Source organism: Schistocerca piceifrons, chromosome X, assembly GCF_021461385.2.
Source record: "Schistocerca piceifrons isolate TAMUIC-IGC-003096 chromosome X, iqSchPice1.1, whole genome shotgun sequence".
NCBI classification, from domain to species: Eukaryota; Metazoa; Arthropoda; class Insecta; order Orthoptera; family Acrididae; genus Schistocerca; species Schistocerca piceifrons.
Genome location: NC_060149.1, coordinates 53,722,528 through 53,742,513, shown reverse-complemented (window position 1 = coordinate 53,742,513; position 19,986 = coordinate 53,722,528). Strand labels below are relative to the sequence as shown.

The following is a 19,986-nucleotide window of genomic DNA, read 5'->3' as shown; positions in this document are numbered from 1 at the left end:
TTGTTTCATGATTTATGTGTGATGCAGCCTCGATCTGAAGATGAAAGGTGGGATGTGGACTGGTGACTCCATATACAGCACTAATAATATTGTAAGTTATAGAAGATCTTACCTCCCACTCCAGACTGGAGAACTGAAGGCAATGTACAACTCAGCCAAGAAAGAAATTCACTTAGAGGTAATTTAATACATCTTTTATTGCAAATTGAGCTCTTATTGACCCTGGTTGCACTAATTTAAAGCTCAGAAGTTGTCATATGTCAAATGTAACCTACCACATTATTAGATATTACATAAATCGCTTACTGTAAATGATGGGACTCCCAAAATTTGTGCTATACTTGGCAGTTTATTTAACCAATTACCTCAGAAATTTGCTTGATTAATAATTTTTTTTCTGTGACATTTGGTTGTTTGATTACAAGTAATCTATATTTTCCGAAACACAAACAATATCAAAAGTAAGAGGACAATCAAATACAGTAATTTTATAGCAGTCAGTGGCAAATGACTTGTCAGTGAGGAAAGTGATGAGTGTAGCCTATTACATTAAGCGAGGAAACAAACTTTTTGCTTAAATTGTGTTAATATAATAGATAATTTTAAAATTAAAAAAATTGAAGTAATAAATGTTAACGGAAGATATGGTTGATGATATATGGCAAGTAAAATAAAATAAGACACATATATGGAAACATATGTTACAGCAGGGAGCATGTCAATGCCGTGTAATGAAGATTCTAATGCAAGTAGATAGTAAAACATCACAGGTGTATGTTGATATTTTTATCAGTCATTTAGAATACTTTGCATGCACCAGACCAGGATATCACACAATCTAGTCTACAAAAAGCTTTCTATGGATGATATTCGTTTGCTGCTTCAGGGCTTCCACAAAGATATTAAGCATTCTATGCAGAGATTCAGTAAACACACACTGCCCATTCACGTTAATGGGACCATCACCTATGTTCGACATCTAAATGCAGTACCCACCCATAGACAGCAGGTGGCAGCACTACCAGCAGAGGGTACATAAAGCGTCTTGAAGGACACTGAAAACAGTGCAGTTGTCATTATAATGTGGAATCAGAATGATTTATCTGACATCCAAAAGTGCATGATCATTGGCTTTCAGGTCAAGTGTGGAAGCATTTCTGAAACACATAAATTTGTTAACTGTTTGCATGCCACTGTATTTAAAAATACTGTACATGGCAAAATGGTGCTATCCAAAACTGGTGCCAAGGAAACTGTGTTGCACCGTATGCTGTAGATGACCAGTGAATGATAGCTGGAGATGTGCATAGATGAACAGATGTGCAACTGTTGAATAACTGACTATCCAAATGAACCAAGGGGCTACCAACAGCATCTCCTCAATGACCATTCAATGAATCGTGCTTGGTGTGGATGTCTGCAGCAGGTGCCTGGTTCAAGCACCCATGCTGACTGCTGTTCAGTGGCAATGAATGCTGACTTTTGCTTGCCAATACCATGACTGCACATCCTCTGAGTTGTAACAGGTGGCCTTTTCATATGAATCATGTTTCGTGCTCCATCGGACAGATGACCATTAGCAGGTATGGCCCTGCAACAATTGTTGAAAGTGGCCAGGCCAGAGAATGGATTGTTATTATCTAGGTGATGTTTTATGTTGCATTCCCTGGGTCATCTATCATTCTGGATAGCACAGTAGATCAAAATAAGTATGCATCCACCCTTGGGGACCAAGTCCTCTACTACACGCATTTGTTTTTTTCTTGTCACAATGGCATCTACCAGCAGGATAATGCAACATTCACACAGCTATCAGTGTACTTGTGTGGTTGCAAGAGCACCAGAAAGAGTTTACCATACTCCCTGGCCTCCAAACTCCCCAAATTTAAACCCAGTTGAAAATCTCTGGAACCACTTTGATCAGACAGTTCATGCTGTGGATCCTCAACCAACAATAATCCTAACACAGCTGGCCATGGCACTGGAGTGACATGACTCCACACCCCTGTCAGTACCTTCCAGAACCTGACTGACACTCGTCTTTCACGTCTGTGCTGCAAAAGTTGGTTATTTAAGCTTTTGACACGTGATCACATTAATGTAACTGGATTATGTACTAACACTTTTAGTCCCAAGCCAGAGCGCTGTGAGCATCCCATACCCGAGCTCCGCTCGTCTTCCTCTGTTTGCTTTGTTTTCGTTGCGCTCACATCTAATATTCAGGCTTGGCATGCTGTGATCTGCTCACTGTATGGTGTTGCCATCAAGTGGATATTTCTGAAACTATTTCGGCATTGTCAAGGACAATCCTCAGTTGTTCGAAACCACTGTACTGACACGTGGTGCCATAGTTTTCATGTATTTCTTGTTGCACTTGCAGTGCATTTTGAAATAAATATGTCAAAGTATTTGACTAATACTGAGATTGAGAAGCTTTTGAATGAGGCATTAAAGATTCTGGTTCTGAAGGGGACGTTTCTAAAAGTGAATACATTGCTTTAGCTTCTGAAGCAGACTCAGGTACAAAAGCAACATTATTTTTACTTTCTATCGTTATACATTGTTTTGTGTAATAATTCTGCAATTTAGGTTACATGTCCATTGCGTTTTCAGACAAAATTTCACCTCCATCAGTATATAACATACTGCCTAATACTGAAGGCAGTACTTCAAATGTAGTGCCATCTACAGAGTCACCACGCAAGAGAAGGTGTTCTAGTGTTCCAAAATCTTCAGATGCGGAATTAGGGTGGACTATATTGGACATGCAACCTTCATTGCCTGAATTCAAAGAGGAAAGTGGATGTGTGGCAGAAGTGGATGACAGCAGCAGTCCTTTCGATATTTTTTTTCAATTTTTATCCCTAAATCAATGGTAAAACACATCAAGGCAGAAAATAACAGGTATGCAAAATCTATTGCAGATAAAATGAAAAGATCAGGCAAAATGAAACCCAGTAGCATGTGGAGCTCATGGACTGGGTTACAGCTTCATGAAATGTATTTGTTCTCTATGCCACAATCCACATGTGCCGGGTGAAGGAAAATAGGTTGCGTGATTACTGGTCTACAAACAGCTTTGTTTCCATGCTTTTCCAGGTTCAGTTCTAGCTATAAATAGATTTTTTGCTATTCTTTCTTGCCTACATGTAAACAACAATGCCTCATACATTCCAAGAAATGAACCTGGCCATGATCCCATGCACAAAATCAGACCATTCCTGAATCATTTACTCATACAGTTTCCAGCATCATTTTCACCTGAGGAAAACCTCACTATAGATGAAGGTGTCTGTGGATTCATGGGAAGAGTTATTTTTCATGTCTATATAAAAAACAAACCTGACAAGTATGGTATCAAACTGTTTACCTTGTGTGATGCAAAGACAGGATATGTTTTACGCACTGAAGTTTACGCAGGTAAAGGGCAGGAAGACAATTCAGTCACTGCCCTTTTTCAGAGACTTCTGTCTGGCTACCTCATAAAGGGACATACTGTTTATATGGACAGATATTACACTTCACCTGCTGTTTTTGATTTCCTGTGGGAGAATAAGACAAAAGCAGTGGGGATGTGCATGCCCAATCATAGAGGACTGCCTCAGCAAGGTGTAGTCAGCAAAAAACTGAAAAATGGTGACTGTATATTTATGAGGGAGGGACATTTGTTGTCCCTGCAGTGGAGGGACCCAAGAGATGTTCTCTGTTTGTCAAGTCTTCACAAGATGACCAAACCAGAAGTAGAAGTAGGTAGCAAAATAGGGCTGACAAAGAAAATGAAACCTGATCCCATTCTATACTACAGCCTTAACAAGACAGGTGTAGACAGAAATGACCAACTTATATCTTACTACCCTTTCAAGAGAAGGCAAATGAAATGGTGGAAGAAACTGTTTTTCCATCTTTTTATAATGGCAGCAGTGAATGTTTTCATCTTGTACTGTAAAACAAGAAACAATTACAACAAAGGCTGCCATTTGGCAAATTTTCTTCTGCAATAAGTAAAGAATTTTCAAAGAAAGGTGCTGTACATCAACATACTGCTACTCCCCAAAATGTCTGTAGCAGCAGACTTCTAGGAAGGCATTTTGCAGACAGGTTTCCTTCCACTGAAAAGAAGGTGCATCCCACAAGAGTGTGCAAAGTTTGTGCAGAAAAAACAAAACTGTCCAATGGAAAGTCTTCAAGAAAAGAAACAGTATGGTGGTGTCCTGACTGTAAAATTCCAGTGTGCATGCCAGAGTGTTTCAAATTGTACCATACAAGGGAAAATAATTGTTAATGTACAGATAAGAATCTGCACAGAATTTTTTTTCACTCAATATGTACTGCAATGTAAATAAAATTTGTGTCCTAAATTTGTATTTAAATGTGCTTTATTTTACAAATGGATCAAATAGGAATCTTTCCCTCTAAAAAAATGTTTCCATATCTTTAAATAAGGTTATAAGAATGAAATGGTAGTTAATTAAAGAGATGCCAAAAATGCCCGGGATTCTGTTACATGCATGCTCCAAAGGGTTTGGGACACAAAGTGTTAAATTTTAGTAGAGGGTCAGAATAACAATAGTGCTATTTGTTTGGTTTGTTACTCACCAATATGCAGCAAAAGAAAGTGTTGGGCATTTTTCATTAGCCAGCAACAACAGATGCTGTTATACTAGGAAGCCACAAAAAATATATAATGAATGTCATGGATCAGTAGTTGGCAAGGTATTCGAAGCCTTAAAATCTACAACTAAGCTATCCAAATCACTGTCAAATGCATGACAGAGAGTATTACCCATTGAACCACTTATTATAATTTCTTCTCAGTCCATTTTCATCTGAAGCATGGGAAGAATGATTGCTTAAACGTCTCTTTGTGTACCATAATTACCTCAATCCTGTCTTCAAAATCCCTTTGAGTGTGATACATAAAGTGTTGTAGAACATTCCTAGACTTTGCACTATTCCTTGAAACATGGTTAACAGACTCTCATGGGTGAATTGGTGTCTATCTTCAAGCATCTGCCAATTCAGATACATGATGGAAACATCCTCTATGCTGTGGCAAAGCCATGTCTACACTATATCCTTTCTTTCAGGAGTGCTAGTTCTGCTTGGTTCGCAGGAGAGCTTCTGTAAAGTTTGGAAGGTAGGAGACAAGATACTGGCAGAAGTAAAGCTGTGAGGATGGGGCGTGAGTCGTGCTTGGGTAGCTCAGATGGTAGAGCACTTGCCCAAAAAAGGCAAAGGTCCCGAGTTTGAGTCTCGGTCCGGCACACAGTTTTAATCTGCCAGGAAGTTTCAGATTTAGTAGATTTCATACCCTGTACAGTACTAACATTTAACAAAAGGGACTGCATGTAATGCTCTGAGAAGCCATTGAGTGTTTGTTTTGTGATATAATTCTGTTTACTAGTAAACATAAACTCCATCCACAGGCCATGGTGGGCCCATTGGTACCAATAGGCTGCTGTGTGATCTTCTGCCAATTGCTTCATTGAATTCTGTGTGGATGAGACTGAGGTCATCACACTGCTCTCTGGATGATTTTCAGATTTTGTGATCTGGAGCTGCTACTGATTGATCAAGTAACTGCTCAGTTGGCATCGCAATGCTAAATTCACACTGCACCAATCTTTCCACCATGGAAAAATCTTTGGCAGTACCAGAAATTGAAACCGGGTGCCCCACATGGCAGCTATGGAGGTTGACTTCTTTCATTAGGCCTTTCTCTAAAGATATTATCAATGGTTGTTTTGAAGAAGTGAACTACTATAGTTGGGAAGTTTACAGTAGATATTAAGTTGAGTGATCGTTTTTGACTATAATAAATTTTTATTGAAAGAGTGATTACGAAAATCTATATTGCAATCACCACTACATCTTCATTTCTTTGCAGTTAAATAGACCAATAGAGCTTCAAGGTGATTTATGAACAGATTATAATTACCTGCAGGTGCTCAGCATAAACTTACTAATATGAAGGAATTATTAAGATTATTTTACTTCTGTCTAACATTCTACCATATGCTGCTGTAGGCAAAATGTATGAGTTTTCATTCTTAAATTTATGACAGTTCTTGATGAATATGCCAAATCCTACTTTCTCTGTTTGTGCTCTACAAAACTGAGATGCTAACCTAAATCCTGTTACAGTTCACCCATTTATACTGGTGGCTACGTGATCTTCAGAGAGGCAGATAATATCAACTGGGTTTGATGACTCTAATTCATCAATTGTGATAAGCAGTTCAATAATTTTACTTTTTAGTCCTCAAATATTTTGATGTATTATAAACCACTGGCACTTTACTGAGATGAAATTGGATGGACATAAAATTTCTGCTGATTGCTGAAAATTTTTACAGGGTGCCATTTAAAAAAGTCATACCACTGTTCATATCTTTGTAAAAAGCAAAGCTACAACGAAGGCAAATATGCTGATTGATGTCTACCAGACAGCTGAAGAACATTTGAGTGAAACATTTTGTAATTTGCATATGGACAAACGACAAACAGTTATTGAGGGTGGTGAAGATAAATGGGACACACTATATATATATATATATATATATATATATTACTGCACCATTTCAGTGCAGTAATGTGTCCATTGTAAATAAGTATTGTAGTAGTTCTATTATATATCTATTACCCTATAAATAAAAAAACATTTTTTTTTCAATTTTAAATTCATTGCATTAATGCAATCTTAGTAAATGAGTGTTGTAAAATGATCCTTTCATATAGTGATATAGTATCCTTTTTTTTTTAAAAAAAAAAAAAAAAAACCATGATCATCCAGAAAGTACATTCGCTTATTTGTTATTTGTTTTAGTTGTAAATATTTGTCAGGTATTATTGTTTTTTTCTAACATGTTATACATCCTGGAGTACCTCCTCACTATGGATCAATTGGAATGAAAGTAAATCTAATCTAACATAAAGAATTATTCCATGTGACCATTAATTCGGAAATCTGTCTCCATAAAATACTGGAGGTTTAGCAACAGTGGCCGTGCGGTTCTAGGCGCTGCAGTCTGGAGCCGAGCGACCGCTATGGTCGCAGGTTCGAATCCTGCCTCGGGCATGGATGTGTGTGCAGTCCTTAGGTTAGTTAGGTTTAACTAGTTCTAAGTTCTAGGCGACTGATGACTTCAGAAGTCGCATAGTGCTCAGAGCCATTTTGTTTAGCAACAGTCCTGGATAGACATGCCCAAATGCTTTCTACCTGTGTGAATATTACAAGTTCCTTTTTTTTATATCTGTGGAGAGTAAATTTAATATATATGTGGAGAGTTAATGCTTTTAAGGAAATTAATCCTATTGTAAAAAACTGCTATGAATATCATTTTGGGTGTAAGGTTGGTGACCAGTATAAGAAAGTTTCCAGATGTATACTTTTTTACATATATCACTACTGACAGTCTGGGTGACAGGATCACACCTCTTGTTCTTTTCTGTTTCCATGATTTTGAGAGAACAAAATGATCATGCAGCAGATCACAAATTTTGTCTCACAAAAAATTGTAGGAATCACTTCAAAATCAAAATAAGAATTGTGAAATATATTAATTCTCCATCCATTATATCGCCTATTCCTAATTGAACAGTTGTTTGTACAATAGCGGTGACTCTTAAGAATGTGTTTAATGAAGATGCATACAGAAAGGAACACAGAAGAGAGAAAAGGATATCTACTTGCTGGCCCAGTATTTCAAAACTATAGCTTTCTACAGTAACAGGCATGATTGTAGGGGAAAATGGCTTATTGGAAATGAGCTACTGCCTGTATGTGAAAAATTAATATTGTTAACTATGCTAGAAAATGGAGAAAACAAGGAGGGCTGACTCATATGTACATGAGATGTTCAGCCTCATATCAAAAACTATAGTGGCCCAATTAAAAGGTTTTTCAGTTAAACCCAAAGACATTATAAAAATACATGTTAGTGGGATAAAAAAAACATGACAGCTGCTGTGTGAAATAAACTTAGAAAGATACCAATACAGCCACAGGTTTATCAAGATAATAAATGGTTTTATACTTATGTCAAAATAACTTGCATTTATTTTACGTCAACCTAGAATCTCATTCTAAACTGGATACGAATAATTGTGAATCAGCAGCCTCCAAAAAAACCACTGGCCATTTCAATTACCTTAAATTCTTTTTCATCACTTAGTTCAAAGCTGATATGAACCTTTGTAAATTGCATCAGTAAAAGACACAAACAGTTCTACATGATTCTATCTTTTTAATGTCCCTTTCAGATTAGAAAGTGTATGTACTGAACATAAAATGATCTATATTTACTCTTTTTTTTAAAACGGCTGTTGATATTATGCTAGCAATAATTGTAACTGGATGGTGTTTTGTGAATAAGGCTTTCACACTGCAGATAACAAGGTGGAATATCTATTGTATGAAATTGATAGTCTTTTTCCACTGTTTCAAGGGCAATGTGACATGACATACCTTCACTGTTTAAAATCTATTTAGGATAGGCTGAACATAGATATAACTATGCTTTCAGCTTAAATAGTGACTTCAGTGTGTTAGCTACATTTCTTGTTCTGTAATATATTACCTAAAGTGAACCAGATCGAAATTGGCCAGTGACTGCATTTTTCAATGCAATTTCAATGAATGGTTTAGTTACATCAAAGCATAAGAACTATGACCAATAATAAAACAGTTGCTAGTCAGTTGTAAAGTGGAGATGTCAGTATAGGACATAAAATTATCAATTTTTTTTAACCATACACTTTCATGAAAATAGTTTGAGAACAGTTTAATTCTTGTGTGCATTTCAAGTAATCACGCAGAGTGCAGCAACATGGATGTGAGGCAGTGTAACAGAAAACATGGTCTGTTGAAACTGGGTAGCAGTGCAACAAGAAATACTGCATAGCTCCAAATCTGCTGCAGCACCACCTGGGAGGCAAATGTGTCAGTATGGGCAGCTCCATCACACACCACATGTCACAAAATTCAGAAATGCTGCAGCAGTTGCAGTGTGCTTTGTACCATGTCAGTGTGAGTAATACCTTAATTGGGTCCTCACCATCTTATGTGAAAGTTAGGCATTCCCAGTAATGTATTTGCAGATTCTCAACAAGATCCACTTTCCCCAGAGAACTTACTTTTCTTTATGGATAATTTTTTGCTGGTTGGTTTCCACATGTATGCCTGATTACAATTGTACCTTATATCAACGATTTTGATAATTTTTGTATTCATTATGCTCTGATCAACTGTGAGCTTATTGTGTTATTTATTACATGTTCTTAAATGTATGTTGCCACAGACTTCTGGAGTATGCTACTTCCATCATCTTGAGTATTCAGTTAATGTATCATAAATGCTTATTCCATCTCATGAACTGATGTGGCATAAGCTGTGTTGACTACTAATACCAGTTTCTGAAAAGTGATGCATGCAATTTACACACATGTGTGGAAAAGTCACCTGTGTCCAAACAACAATGCCACAAATTACCAACATCTACTCCTGATCCACATGAGTTCCAAAAGAAATCTGTTGGAATTCAATTACTCAATAAATAGTACAATTCTCAAGGCTGTCAATTCAACTAAGTACCTGGGTGTTAAAATTATGAACAACTTCAGTTGGAAAGACCACATGGATAATATTGTGGGGAAGGCGAGCCAAAGATTGCGTTTCATTGGCAGGACACTTAGAAGATGCAACAAGTCCACTAAAGAGACAGCTTACACTACACTCATTCGTCTTCTGTTAGAATATTGCTGTGCGGTGTGGGATCCTTACCAGGTGGGATTGACAGAGGACATCGAAAGGGTGCAAAAAAGGGCAGTTCATTTTGTATTATCATGTAACAGGGGAGAGAGTGTGGCAGATATGATATGCGAGTTGGGATGGAAGTCATTAAAGCAAAGTCGTTTTTTGTCACGGCGAGATCTATTTACGAAATTTCAGTCACCAACTTTCTCTTCCGAATGCGAAAATATTTTGTTGAACCCAACCTACATAGGTAGGAATGATCATTAAAATAAAATAAGAGAAATCAGAGCTCAAACAGAAAGGTTTAGGTGTTTGTTTTTCCTGCGCACTGTTCGGGAGTGGAATGGTAGAGAGATAGTATGATTGTGGTTTGATGAACCCTCTGCCAAGCACTTAAATGTGAATTGCAGAGTAGTCATGTAGATGTAGATGTAGATGTATACTCATACACTGAATCCTCCTGGTGGCAGAATCATTTCACTCCAAAAGATAATGTCAATAAATAGTGATTTTTTCTTTATTTCTTTCACTTGAGTACCTTATGTATAACATGTCGTACAGAACATATCATGGGACTTTTATCCTGTTTTACAAAGGTTATTTGTTCAGTGTGGTGACTTTATTATCACAACCAAATTTTGTCACAGTTGTGTTGTATTGACCATGACAGAAACAGTAGTAGTAGTAGAAGTAGTAGTAGCAGCAGCAGTAGGATAGTAGTAATAGCAATAGTAATATTAAAAATTATAACAAAACCTACTCCTGACAACACCAGGAGGAAACATCTCAGAGCACAGAAAGTTTAGACTGAACAACCAAATGTTAACCAGAAAACAGTAAATAAATAAAGCTATGCCAGGATGTTTACAAGTCCAAATTCTTGTTTATTGTGAGTTCTTATCTTGTAGTACTAAATTAAGACACTGGATTCAGGATGATAGCAGTTCAAATCCCCATCCAGCCACCCACATTTACATTTTCCTTACAATCCTTCTGGATTCTGAGCATTAGAGGTATTAGAGATAAAGTTAGTGAACTGCTTATAGATGTTGACTCTGAAATTATTGGTATATCTGAACACTTCTTAAATAAGGAGATAATTCAGAGGCTTCCTTTACCAGGATACAGGTTGGCTGGCAGCTTTTTGAGGAGGTCTTTGCGGTGTGGGGGAGTAGCCATGTTTGTGAAAAACGGCATCCCATTTGAGCCAATTGATGTTTCAAAGTACTGCACTGAATAGGTGTTTAAATGTTGTGCAGGTGTGGTTAAATTTAACGGAGCTAAACTTCTAACTGTTGTTATTTATAGATCCTCAGACTCCGATTTCACAACATTTTTGCTAAAGCTAGAGGAGGTTCTTGGTTCACTTTATAGGAAATACAAAAAGTTAGTTATATGTGGTGACTTCAATATTAATTGTATAAGTGATTTTGCAAGGAAGAGGATGCTGGTAGACCTCTTTAATTCATATAATCTTATGCAAACCGTATTCTTTCCAACGAGAGTGCAAGGGAACAGTAGAACAGCCATAGACAACATTTTTGTTCATTCATCATTACTAGAAGGGCATTCTGTTAGCAAAAAGGTGAATGACCTTTCAGATCATGATGCACAAATTTTAACTTTAAAAGGTTTTTGTGCTGCAACACGTGTTAAATATAGTCATCAGCTGTTCAGGAAAGCTGATCCAGTTGCTGTAGAGACCTTTGTAAACCTTATAAAGGAACAAGAGTGACAAGATGTTTATAGCGCTGATACAGTAGACGATAAATATAATGCTTTTCTCAAGACTTTTCTCATGCTCTTTGAAAGTTGCTTTCCATTAGAATGTTTAAAACAGGGAACTAGCACAAACAGGCAGCCTGGGTGGCTGACTAGAGGGATAAAAATATCTTGTAGAACAAAGTGGCCATTATATCAAAATGTTAGACACAGTCAAAATCTAAATGCAGCAGCCCATTACAAACAGTATTGTAAGGTGCTTAAAAATGTTATTAGGAAGGCAAAAAGTATGTGGCATGCAGATAGAATAGCTAAGTCTCAAGATAAAATTAAAATCATATGGTCAGTCGTAAAGGAAGTTGCTGGTCTGCAGAGAGAGGTCGAGGATATAGAATCAGTGCGTAGTGGGAATGTCCGTGTTACTGATAAGTCGCATATATGTACAGTATTTAATAATCACTTTCTGAATATAGCAGGTGAACTAAATAGAAACCTAGTCCCAACAGGGAATCATATAGCGCTCTTAGAAAAAAGTGTTCCGAGACTGTTACCTGAAATGTTCCTCCATGATACTGACAAGAGGGAGATTGAGTTAATAATTAAATCACTAAAGACCAAGAACTCTCATGGATATGACGGGGTATCTAGCAGAATACTGAAGTATTGTTCTATGTATTTTAGCCCAGTTCTCAGCCATATCTGTAACTTTTCCTTTAGGAGTGGTCAGTTTCCTGACCGATTAAAGTACTCGGTAGTGAAGCCACTTTATAAAAAGGGAGACATTGATAATGTTGACAATTTTAGACCTATTTCTATGCCATCGGTGTTTGCTAAAGTTATCGAGAAGGTTGTATATACAAGGTTACTGGAGCATTTAAATTCACATAATTTGCTGTCAAATGTTCAGTTTGGTTTTAGAAATGGCTTAACAACTGAAAATGCTATATTCTCTTTTCTCTGTGAGGTTTTGGACAGATTAAATAAAAGGTTGCGAATGCTAGGTGTTTTCTTTGATTTAACCAAGGCTTTTGACTGTGTTGACCACAAAATATTACTGCAGAAGTTGGACCATTATGGAGTAAGAACAGAAAGCAGAGGGTAATTCTCTGCAGTATTGAGAGTGGTAGTGATTTTCAGTCCCAATGGCGCACTGTTAAGTGGGACATTCCCCAAGGGTCTGTGCTGGGGTCACTGCTGTTTCTTATTTATATAAATGATATGCCTTCTAGTATTACAGGTGATTCAAAAATATTTCTGTTTGCTGATGACACCAGCTTGATAGTGAAGGATCTTGTGTGTAATATTGAAACAGTAACAAATAATGTAGTTCATGAAATAAGTTCGTGGCTTGTGGAAAATAATTTGATGCTAAATCACAGTAACACTCAGTTTTTACAGTTTATAACTCACAATTCAACAAGAACCGATATTTTGATCAGACAGAATAGGCATATTATAAGCAAGACAGAACAGTTTAAGTTCCTAGGCGTTCGGATAGATGGTACGCTGTTGTGGAAAGCCCATGTCCAGGATCTTGTTCAGAAGCTAAATGCTGCTTTATTTACCATTAGAACAGTATCTGAAATAAGTGACACTTCAACACGAAAAGTAGTCTACTTCGCATATTTTCATACACTTATGTCATATGGTATTATTTTTTGGGGTAATTCTTCTGATTCAAAAAGGGTATTTTTGGCTCAAAAACGGGCTGTTCGAGCTATATGTGGTGTAAGTTCGAGAACCTCTTGTCGACCCCTATTAAAAAATCTGGGAATTCTGACATTGCCCTCACAGTATATATTTTCTTTAATGTCGTTTGTTGTTAGCAATATTAGCCTATTCCCAAGAGTTAGCAGCTTTCACTCAGTTAATACTAGGCAGAAATCAAATCTGCATGTAGAATGCACTTCCTTGACTCTTGTGCATAAAGGAGTGCAGTATTCTGCTGCATCCATTTTCAATAAGCTACCGCAAGAACTCAAAAATCTTAGCAGTAGCCCAAACTCTTTTAAGTCCAAACTGAAGAGTTTCCTCATGGCTCACTCCTTCTATTCTGTCGAGGAGCTCCTGGAAGAGCTAAAAAATTAAGCAAATTCCAGTGTTACATTGTTGATTTTCTTCATTTAAACTTACGACTTGTCACCTGAATAGGTTTTTTTATATTTCATTTTATCTGTTTCTAATATCATGTTATAATTTCATGTATTGACTCGTTCCATGACCATGGAGACTTCTCCTTAATTTGGTCCTACGGAACAATAAATAAATAAATGAATAAATAAATACATCTACATCCACATGTGCTCTTTCTCTAATGAGCTTGTTGTCCATGGAACATTACACATAGATACTCCTTCCATCCTTTAGACACTGCAATACCATAGTCATACCGGGATATTTAAATGTGTCAGAGAGAAATAACAGAAAAGGAACTTTCAGAAATACTGTAGAGAAAAAAATGTAGGAAGTATCTAACGAAAATGAAAAAAAGTAACAGCATATGATTTTACTTATTGCTTGAGATTCAGTAAGGAACTGTATGTAAAGAAAAAAGCTAACTTTCCGTGGGCACAAAACAAATGAAGCCTAAATGGGTTACAGGTCAGATACTGGCTTACCAATAGAAAAGAAAGATGTGAACTGTTCAGAGTACTGAAAAAATATTTTGACAAGTGACAGCTGTCTGAGGAGTACATAATTTTTTTGTATTATACACATATCAAAAAAAGTTTTGCATCACCTCAGTTCCGAGAGTTCCGGAACCTGTACAGAAAGTTGGAATAGAGATCAACACAAACATCATTTCTGCCCTTTTTATTGCTCATGAAAATCACACTTTGCATGTTGTACCACCATACAGCGAGACCTTCAGAGCTGGTGGACCAGATTGCTGTACACATCGGTACCTCTAATACCCAATAGCACCACCTCTTGCATTGATGCATGCCTGTATTTGTCGTGGCATACTATCCACAAATTCATCAAGGCACTGTTGGTCCAGATTGTCCCACTCCTCAACAACGATTTGGTGTAGATACCTCTGAGTGGATGGTGGGTGACGTTGTCCATAAACAGCCCTTTTCAATCTATCCCAGGAATGTTTGATAGGGGTCATGTCTGGAGAACATGCTTGCCCCTATAGTCGAGCAGTGTTGTTGTCCTGAAGGAAGTCATTCACAAGATGTGCATGATGGGGGCACAAATTGTCATTCATGAAGATGAATACCATGCCAATATGCTGCTGATATTGTTGCACTATCAGTTAGAGGATGGTATCCACATATCGTACAGCCCTTATGGTGCCGTCAGTGACCATCAGTGCCGTACGTCGGCCTGACATCACGCCACCCAAAACAGCAGGGAACCTCTACCTTGCTGCACTCACTGCAAAATGTGTCTTAGGCATTCAGCCTGACTGGGTTGCCTCCGACCACATCTCTGACGATTATCTGATTGAAGGCATAGTCGATACTCATTGGTGAAGAAAACATGATGCCAGTCCCGAGCAGTCCATTTGGTGTGTTGTTGGGTCCATCTGTACCACACTGCATGGTGTTGTGGTTGCAAAGATGGACCTCGCCATGAACGTCGGGAGTGAAGATGAGCATCGTGCAGCCTATTGCGCACAGTTTGAGTCATAACATGACAACCTGTGGCTGCACGACAAGCATTATTCAACATGGTATTGTTGCTGTCAGGGTTCGTCTGAGCCATAATCTGTAGGCAACAGTCATCCAGTGCAGCAGTAGCCCTTGGGTGCCCTAAGCAAGGCATGTCATTGACAGTTCCTGTCTCTCTGTATCTCCTCCATGTCCAAACAACATCACTTTGGTTCACTCAGAGACACCTGGAGACTTCCCCTGTTGAGAGCCCTTCCTGGCACAAAGTAACTATGCAGACATGATCAAACCATGGTACTGACTGTCTAGGCATGGTTGGACTACAGACAACATGAGCTGCATACTTTCTTCCTGGTGGAATGACTGGAACTGATCGGCTATTGGATCCTCTCCGACTAATAGGTGCTGCTCATGTGCAATTTCTTACATCTTTGGTCAGGTTTAGTGACATCTCTGAACAGTCAAAGGGACTGTGTCTGTGATACAATATCCACAGTAAATGTCTATCTTCAGGAGTTCTGGGATCCGGGGTCATGCAAAATTTTTTTGATGCGTGTTCATTCTCCTTTGTATCTGTAAGTCTCATAAGATTTATGTGCTTCATTCATTATATGAGAATTTTGATAAACAGCAATTTACACAACCCTGTTTATACTTTCTGTTTTTGTTTACGTACTCCTTACAATAAACTTTAACATAGGTGTAACTAAAAGTTAAGTGTCTAGCAAAGAAACAGAAAATATGATTATTTGCAGTGCTTAGCTGGTTTCGATTTGCTGTTTAGCATATACAGATCCTCCTTGTGTCAGTACACAAAGATTCTCATATGTTCATGTTTCCTTTTTATGACAGGGAAATGGAATGCTTCATAAAATAAGCAGCCCTACTTCTTGTAATTTTTGAAATGTCAAAGGGTTTAATGTAAATGTAATTCGCCCTCAATTGTGTGATGTTTCTGAGGTGTGAGAAATAAGTGAAGGGAAAGAAATTCAATGGTTTTCTTAATTTGTGGACTTTGTTTCATTTCATGGGCTGGGAACATCAATAACACATTTGCACTCTCAAAACTGAGGCACGCTCTTTTTCTCAAAGTCTTTTGCTGACAGCTGGGTAATTTTTGTCTTGTGTTTTGCAAATTAAATAAACCTGTAAATAGTAGTCTTGCTTAGATAGCTCAATTTAGAATAATATTAATAAAAAATTGTGAATTGAATTGGATTGTAAAGACTCATAAATCTTTCACTTCTGGTTCAAATTTTATTTTCCTGTGAATTTTCTATTTTTCACTATAAATTTAACTAGTGAATCTAATTATTTTTCTCACCTTATTTCAGAAAAGAGCACAGGATGAGCTGTCTTACCTGAAGGGTAAATATTTTGGGAAATATCCAGAGTACAAAGTAAATGGGTCAGTATTAAAAGATAAAGAAATGAATGCTACTGGACACTTCTACCTGAACTTCGATGAGAAACTTGTGGCTGTTACTGTTCTAAACCAGAGGCCAGGTAAGGAGAAATATTCATCATATTGATTATGACAACTTGCAGCTTGATATTATTTAATACATTATTTACAGTATTCATTATGTTGTCCAACGGAGTTTGTTGTTCAACCACTACTGGATTTCTAGTGAACATACTGAACTTATTTTCTTCACAATAAACTATGCAGTTTTTAAAAGCAAAAGAGGTTGTGTTTATAATGGCAATTATAATAATTCAGTCATATTTGAAAACACTTATAAAAAACAGAGATAGAAGAGGAATTCAAAAGTCCAATCTTCAGGGTTTTGTGAGTCAATGCACTACTGTGGATTTAATGAATTTAATAAGTATACTAAATATGTCTGAGAGCTCCCAAATTCACTGCCTGACAAAAAAATAGTGAAGCACCCAAAAGACCTTGTTGGATGTTGATGTAACTTTGTATGAGAGTAATCCCAAAATTTAGGTCTTCTATTTTTTTTTGTAAGTGCATAGAGCTGTTTATTTCTACAATGGTTTACATCAGTTTACAGCTTGAACATTTATCTATTTTTCGACATATTCACCATTTCTGTCGATGCATTTTTGTAGACACTGTGGCAGTTTTCGTATGCCTGTGTCATACCAGCTCTCCACCATGCTGTTCAGAAAGTTATGAACCTCTTCTTTCACCTTGTCATCTGAGCTGAGTCACTGGGACCATAATTAACACTGACAGGTACTGTGAGACTCTGAAAAAGCTCAAACAGGAAATTCAGAACTGGAGAAGAAAAATGTTGAGCAAGGTCATACACATTCTCCATGACAACGATTGCCCACACATTGCTCAGCAAACCGTTGCTCTCCTGCAACAGTTTCAGTGGAACTTAATCACCCACCCACCCTATAGTCCTGATTTGGTGCCCAATGACTATCACCTGTTCCTTAGGTTAAAAGAACATTTGGCCATAAAGCGAGTCAGCTCCAGTGATGAGGAGAAAGAAGAGGTTCATAATTTTCTGAACATCATGGCAGTGAGCTAGTATGACATGGGCAAACAGAAACTGCTACATCGTCTACAAAAATGCATCAATAGAAATGGTGATTATGTTGAAAAATAGATAAATGTTTAAGCTGTAAACTGATGCAAACCATTGTAGAAATAAACAGGTCAATGTACTTATTAAAAAATATAGGAGACCTTATGTTTGGGATTACCCTCATACATCTACACAACATTGGCAGGTATGTAAATGATTAGTTGTTCACATCTGTCCCAGATAGAACATGTGTGGGACCAGTTTTAATGTCAACACTGTACCAGAGCCAGTATCAAGGATATCAAGGACTAGTTACAATAGCTATGGGCCAGCTTGCCTCAGGAGAGGCATCAGTGCTTGCTTCCATGCCAAGGGGATGTACACTGATAAGTGGGCTCATACTGCCAAGTTCTTCATAAATTTGGCCTGACTTTGCAATCAGGAAAATAACATCACATACACTCTCAGCCCATGAAGTTACATTTTATTTCCTCCTCCCCTTCTAGATGTTCAATATTTTTGTTAGACAGTGTATACTGTAGGAGATATTTCCCATGTTGTCAACATTTTTGCCTCCAGAATCTATAAAAATACACTTTACAGTGTGGTTCCTAGTTAGAAATGATTCTTTTGGCCAAAAATAAAAGACATGTAGTTTTCCTGTATCTTGTTTCTTAAACAGAGCTGTGGTTAATGTACTTTTGAAGTACTGTCTACCAGGTCATGGTACGTTTTGCACATTCACCAGATATTTCTTAGTTGTTGATCTGTTCCACATGCTGCCTTAGAAACTGGTGAGATAAATTACTGTGAAGAAGGGGACAGTGCATATAGTAGCATCTTTGTCCAAAAACAAGCATTCCTTGTCTGACTGCCCAGCTGCTGAACACTGGTCATGCCAAGAATAGGTGGGATTCATGATACTTATGTATACTGCACTGTTGAGAACCAGTTGGACAAACTTTGTCATTGTAGAATGTAACTACCCACACCATTATGAATGGAATCAGTCCAGTATGACACTGCCTGATACACTCCACTCCTGCAAGGTTCCAGGAGAACTTACGTGAAGTTTGGAAGGGAGGAGGTAAGGTACTGGTGAAGGAAAGCTGTGAGGGCAGGTTGAGAGTCATGTGAGGATAGCTCAGTTGGTAGAGTAGTTCCCCATTAAAGGCAAAGGTCCAAGGTTCAAGTACTGGTCTGAAACACAGTTTTAAACTTCCAGGAAGTTTCAAATCATCATTCACTCCACTGCAGACTGAAAATTCAATGTGGAAACAATCCTTCAGTCTGTAGCTAAGAAACTGTCTCTGAAGTGTCCTTTCTTTCAAGAACGCAAGTCCCACAATGTTGTAGGTGAATTTCTGTGAAGATTGGAAGGTGGGAAATGAGATACTGATGGAAATAAAGCTGTGGTTGTGGAATGTGGCTCATGTTTGGCAGCCCCAGATCTACTATATTTCCAAACCAGGGCAAAAACTTTATAGTGCCACCCCCCCCCCCCCCCCCATTTTTTAGAGTGTTTTAGATAGGATGTCAAAAATTTTTTCAAAATATATGTTTATTTTGTGGTGCACTTATTTCTGAAGAGTTTGATATACAAAACATATATGTTCAAGGAAATATAAGGCATGTTGTTTGGTCTTAAGTGTGCCAAAGTGCAAAGCCATGCCTCTTCACACAGCATTTTTGCATCGCATGTCACTTTATTTTGCTCTGTGGAATTCAAACATGTAAATTTTGTAATGGAAACCATCAAATCTATATTCAGGACAGTGGAAACGAAAGTGTCCCATGGTGCCTCTCCTGCTCCCAGTCAGCTGGTTTAACATCCTACCCCCTTAAAAAAACTCACAATTAATATGGGGTGGGATGATTTGTAACTGGGAGAATAAGAACTCTTCAGAAAATTTGTACTCTTTATTGTCTATTAGCTAATAACTTTCTCTTATCTGTGACACAAAATTAAATACAGAAATCATAAAACCAGAAAAGGCAAGAGACAAGCAAGACTTTACACATTTCTTCAATCCTTAGGTTGCAGCATAGCTTTACACAAGTGTGCTTTCCTTTCTGTGAAAGTATCTATTACCTCAACGAAGTTCGCCAGAAGATTTGCTACATGAAAAACCAAAATGTTGTCATCTAATACTGAAAAAGCTGTTAATATGAATAGTACCCAAATCTGGTGTTGTTTCTTGATTTGATTACATCTACTTCATCACTGTTTGCTAGATAAAATGAAATAAGCCTTTATAATATTGCAGCAATTGTTATACATGCAAAATAAATGAGACTGTTTTGGCACAAATGATCATTTTTATCTACTTCATGTACATAAATAACACGATAGAACATAATTCATGAAGTACCAATGTATATTAGG

The 19,986-nt window shown here is 37.5% G+C and overlaps 1 protein-coding gene across 1 annotated transcript in view; it reads left to right on the top strand.

Moving 5' to 3' along the window:
* The window catches only part of LOC124722172, an 830,020-nt gene that overhangs the window by 588,217 nt on the left and 221,817 nt on the right, over positions 1–19,986 (top strand). Inside the window, exons 52-53 of the mRNA XM_047247373.1 lie at positions 28–178; positions 16,431–16,602. Of these exons, the coding sequence (XP_047103329.1) occupies positions 28–178; positions 16,431–16,602 (323 nt within the window). The remainder of the gene's footprint in view (positions 1–27; positions 179–16,430; positions 16,603–19,986) is intronic.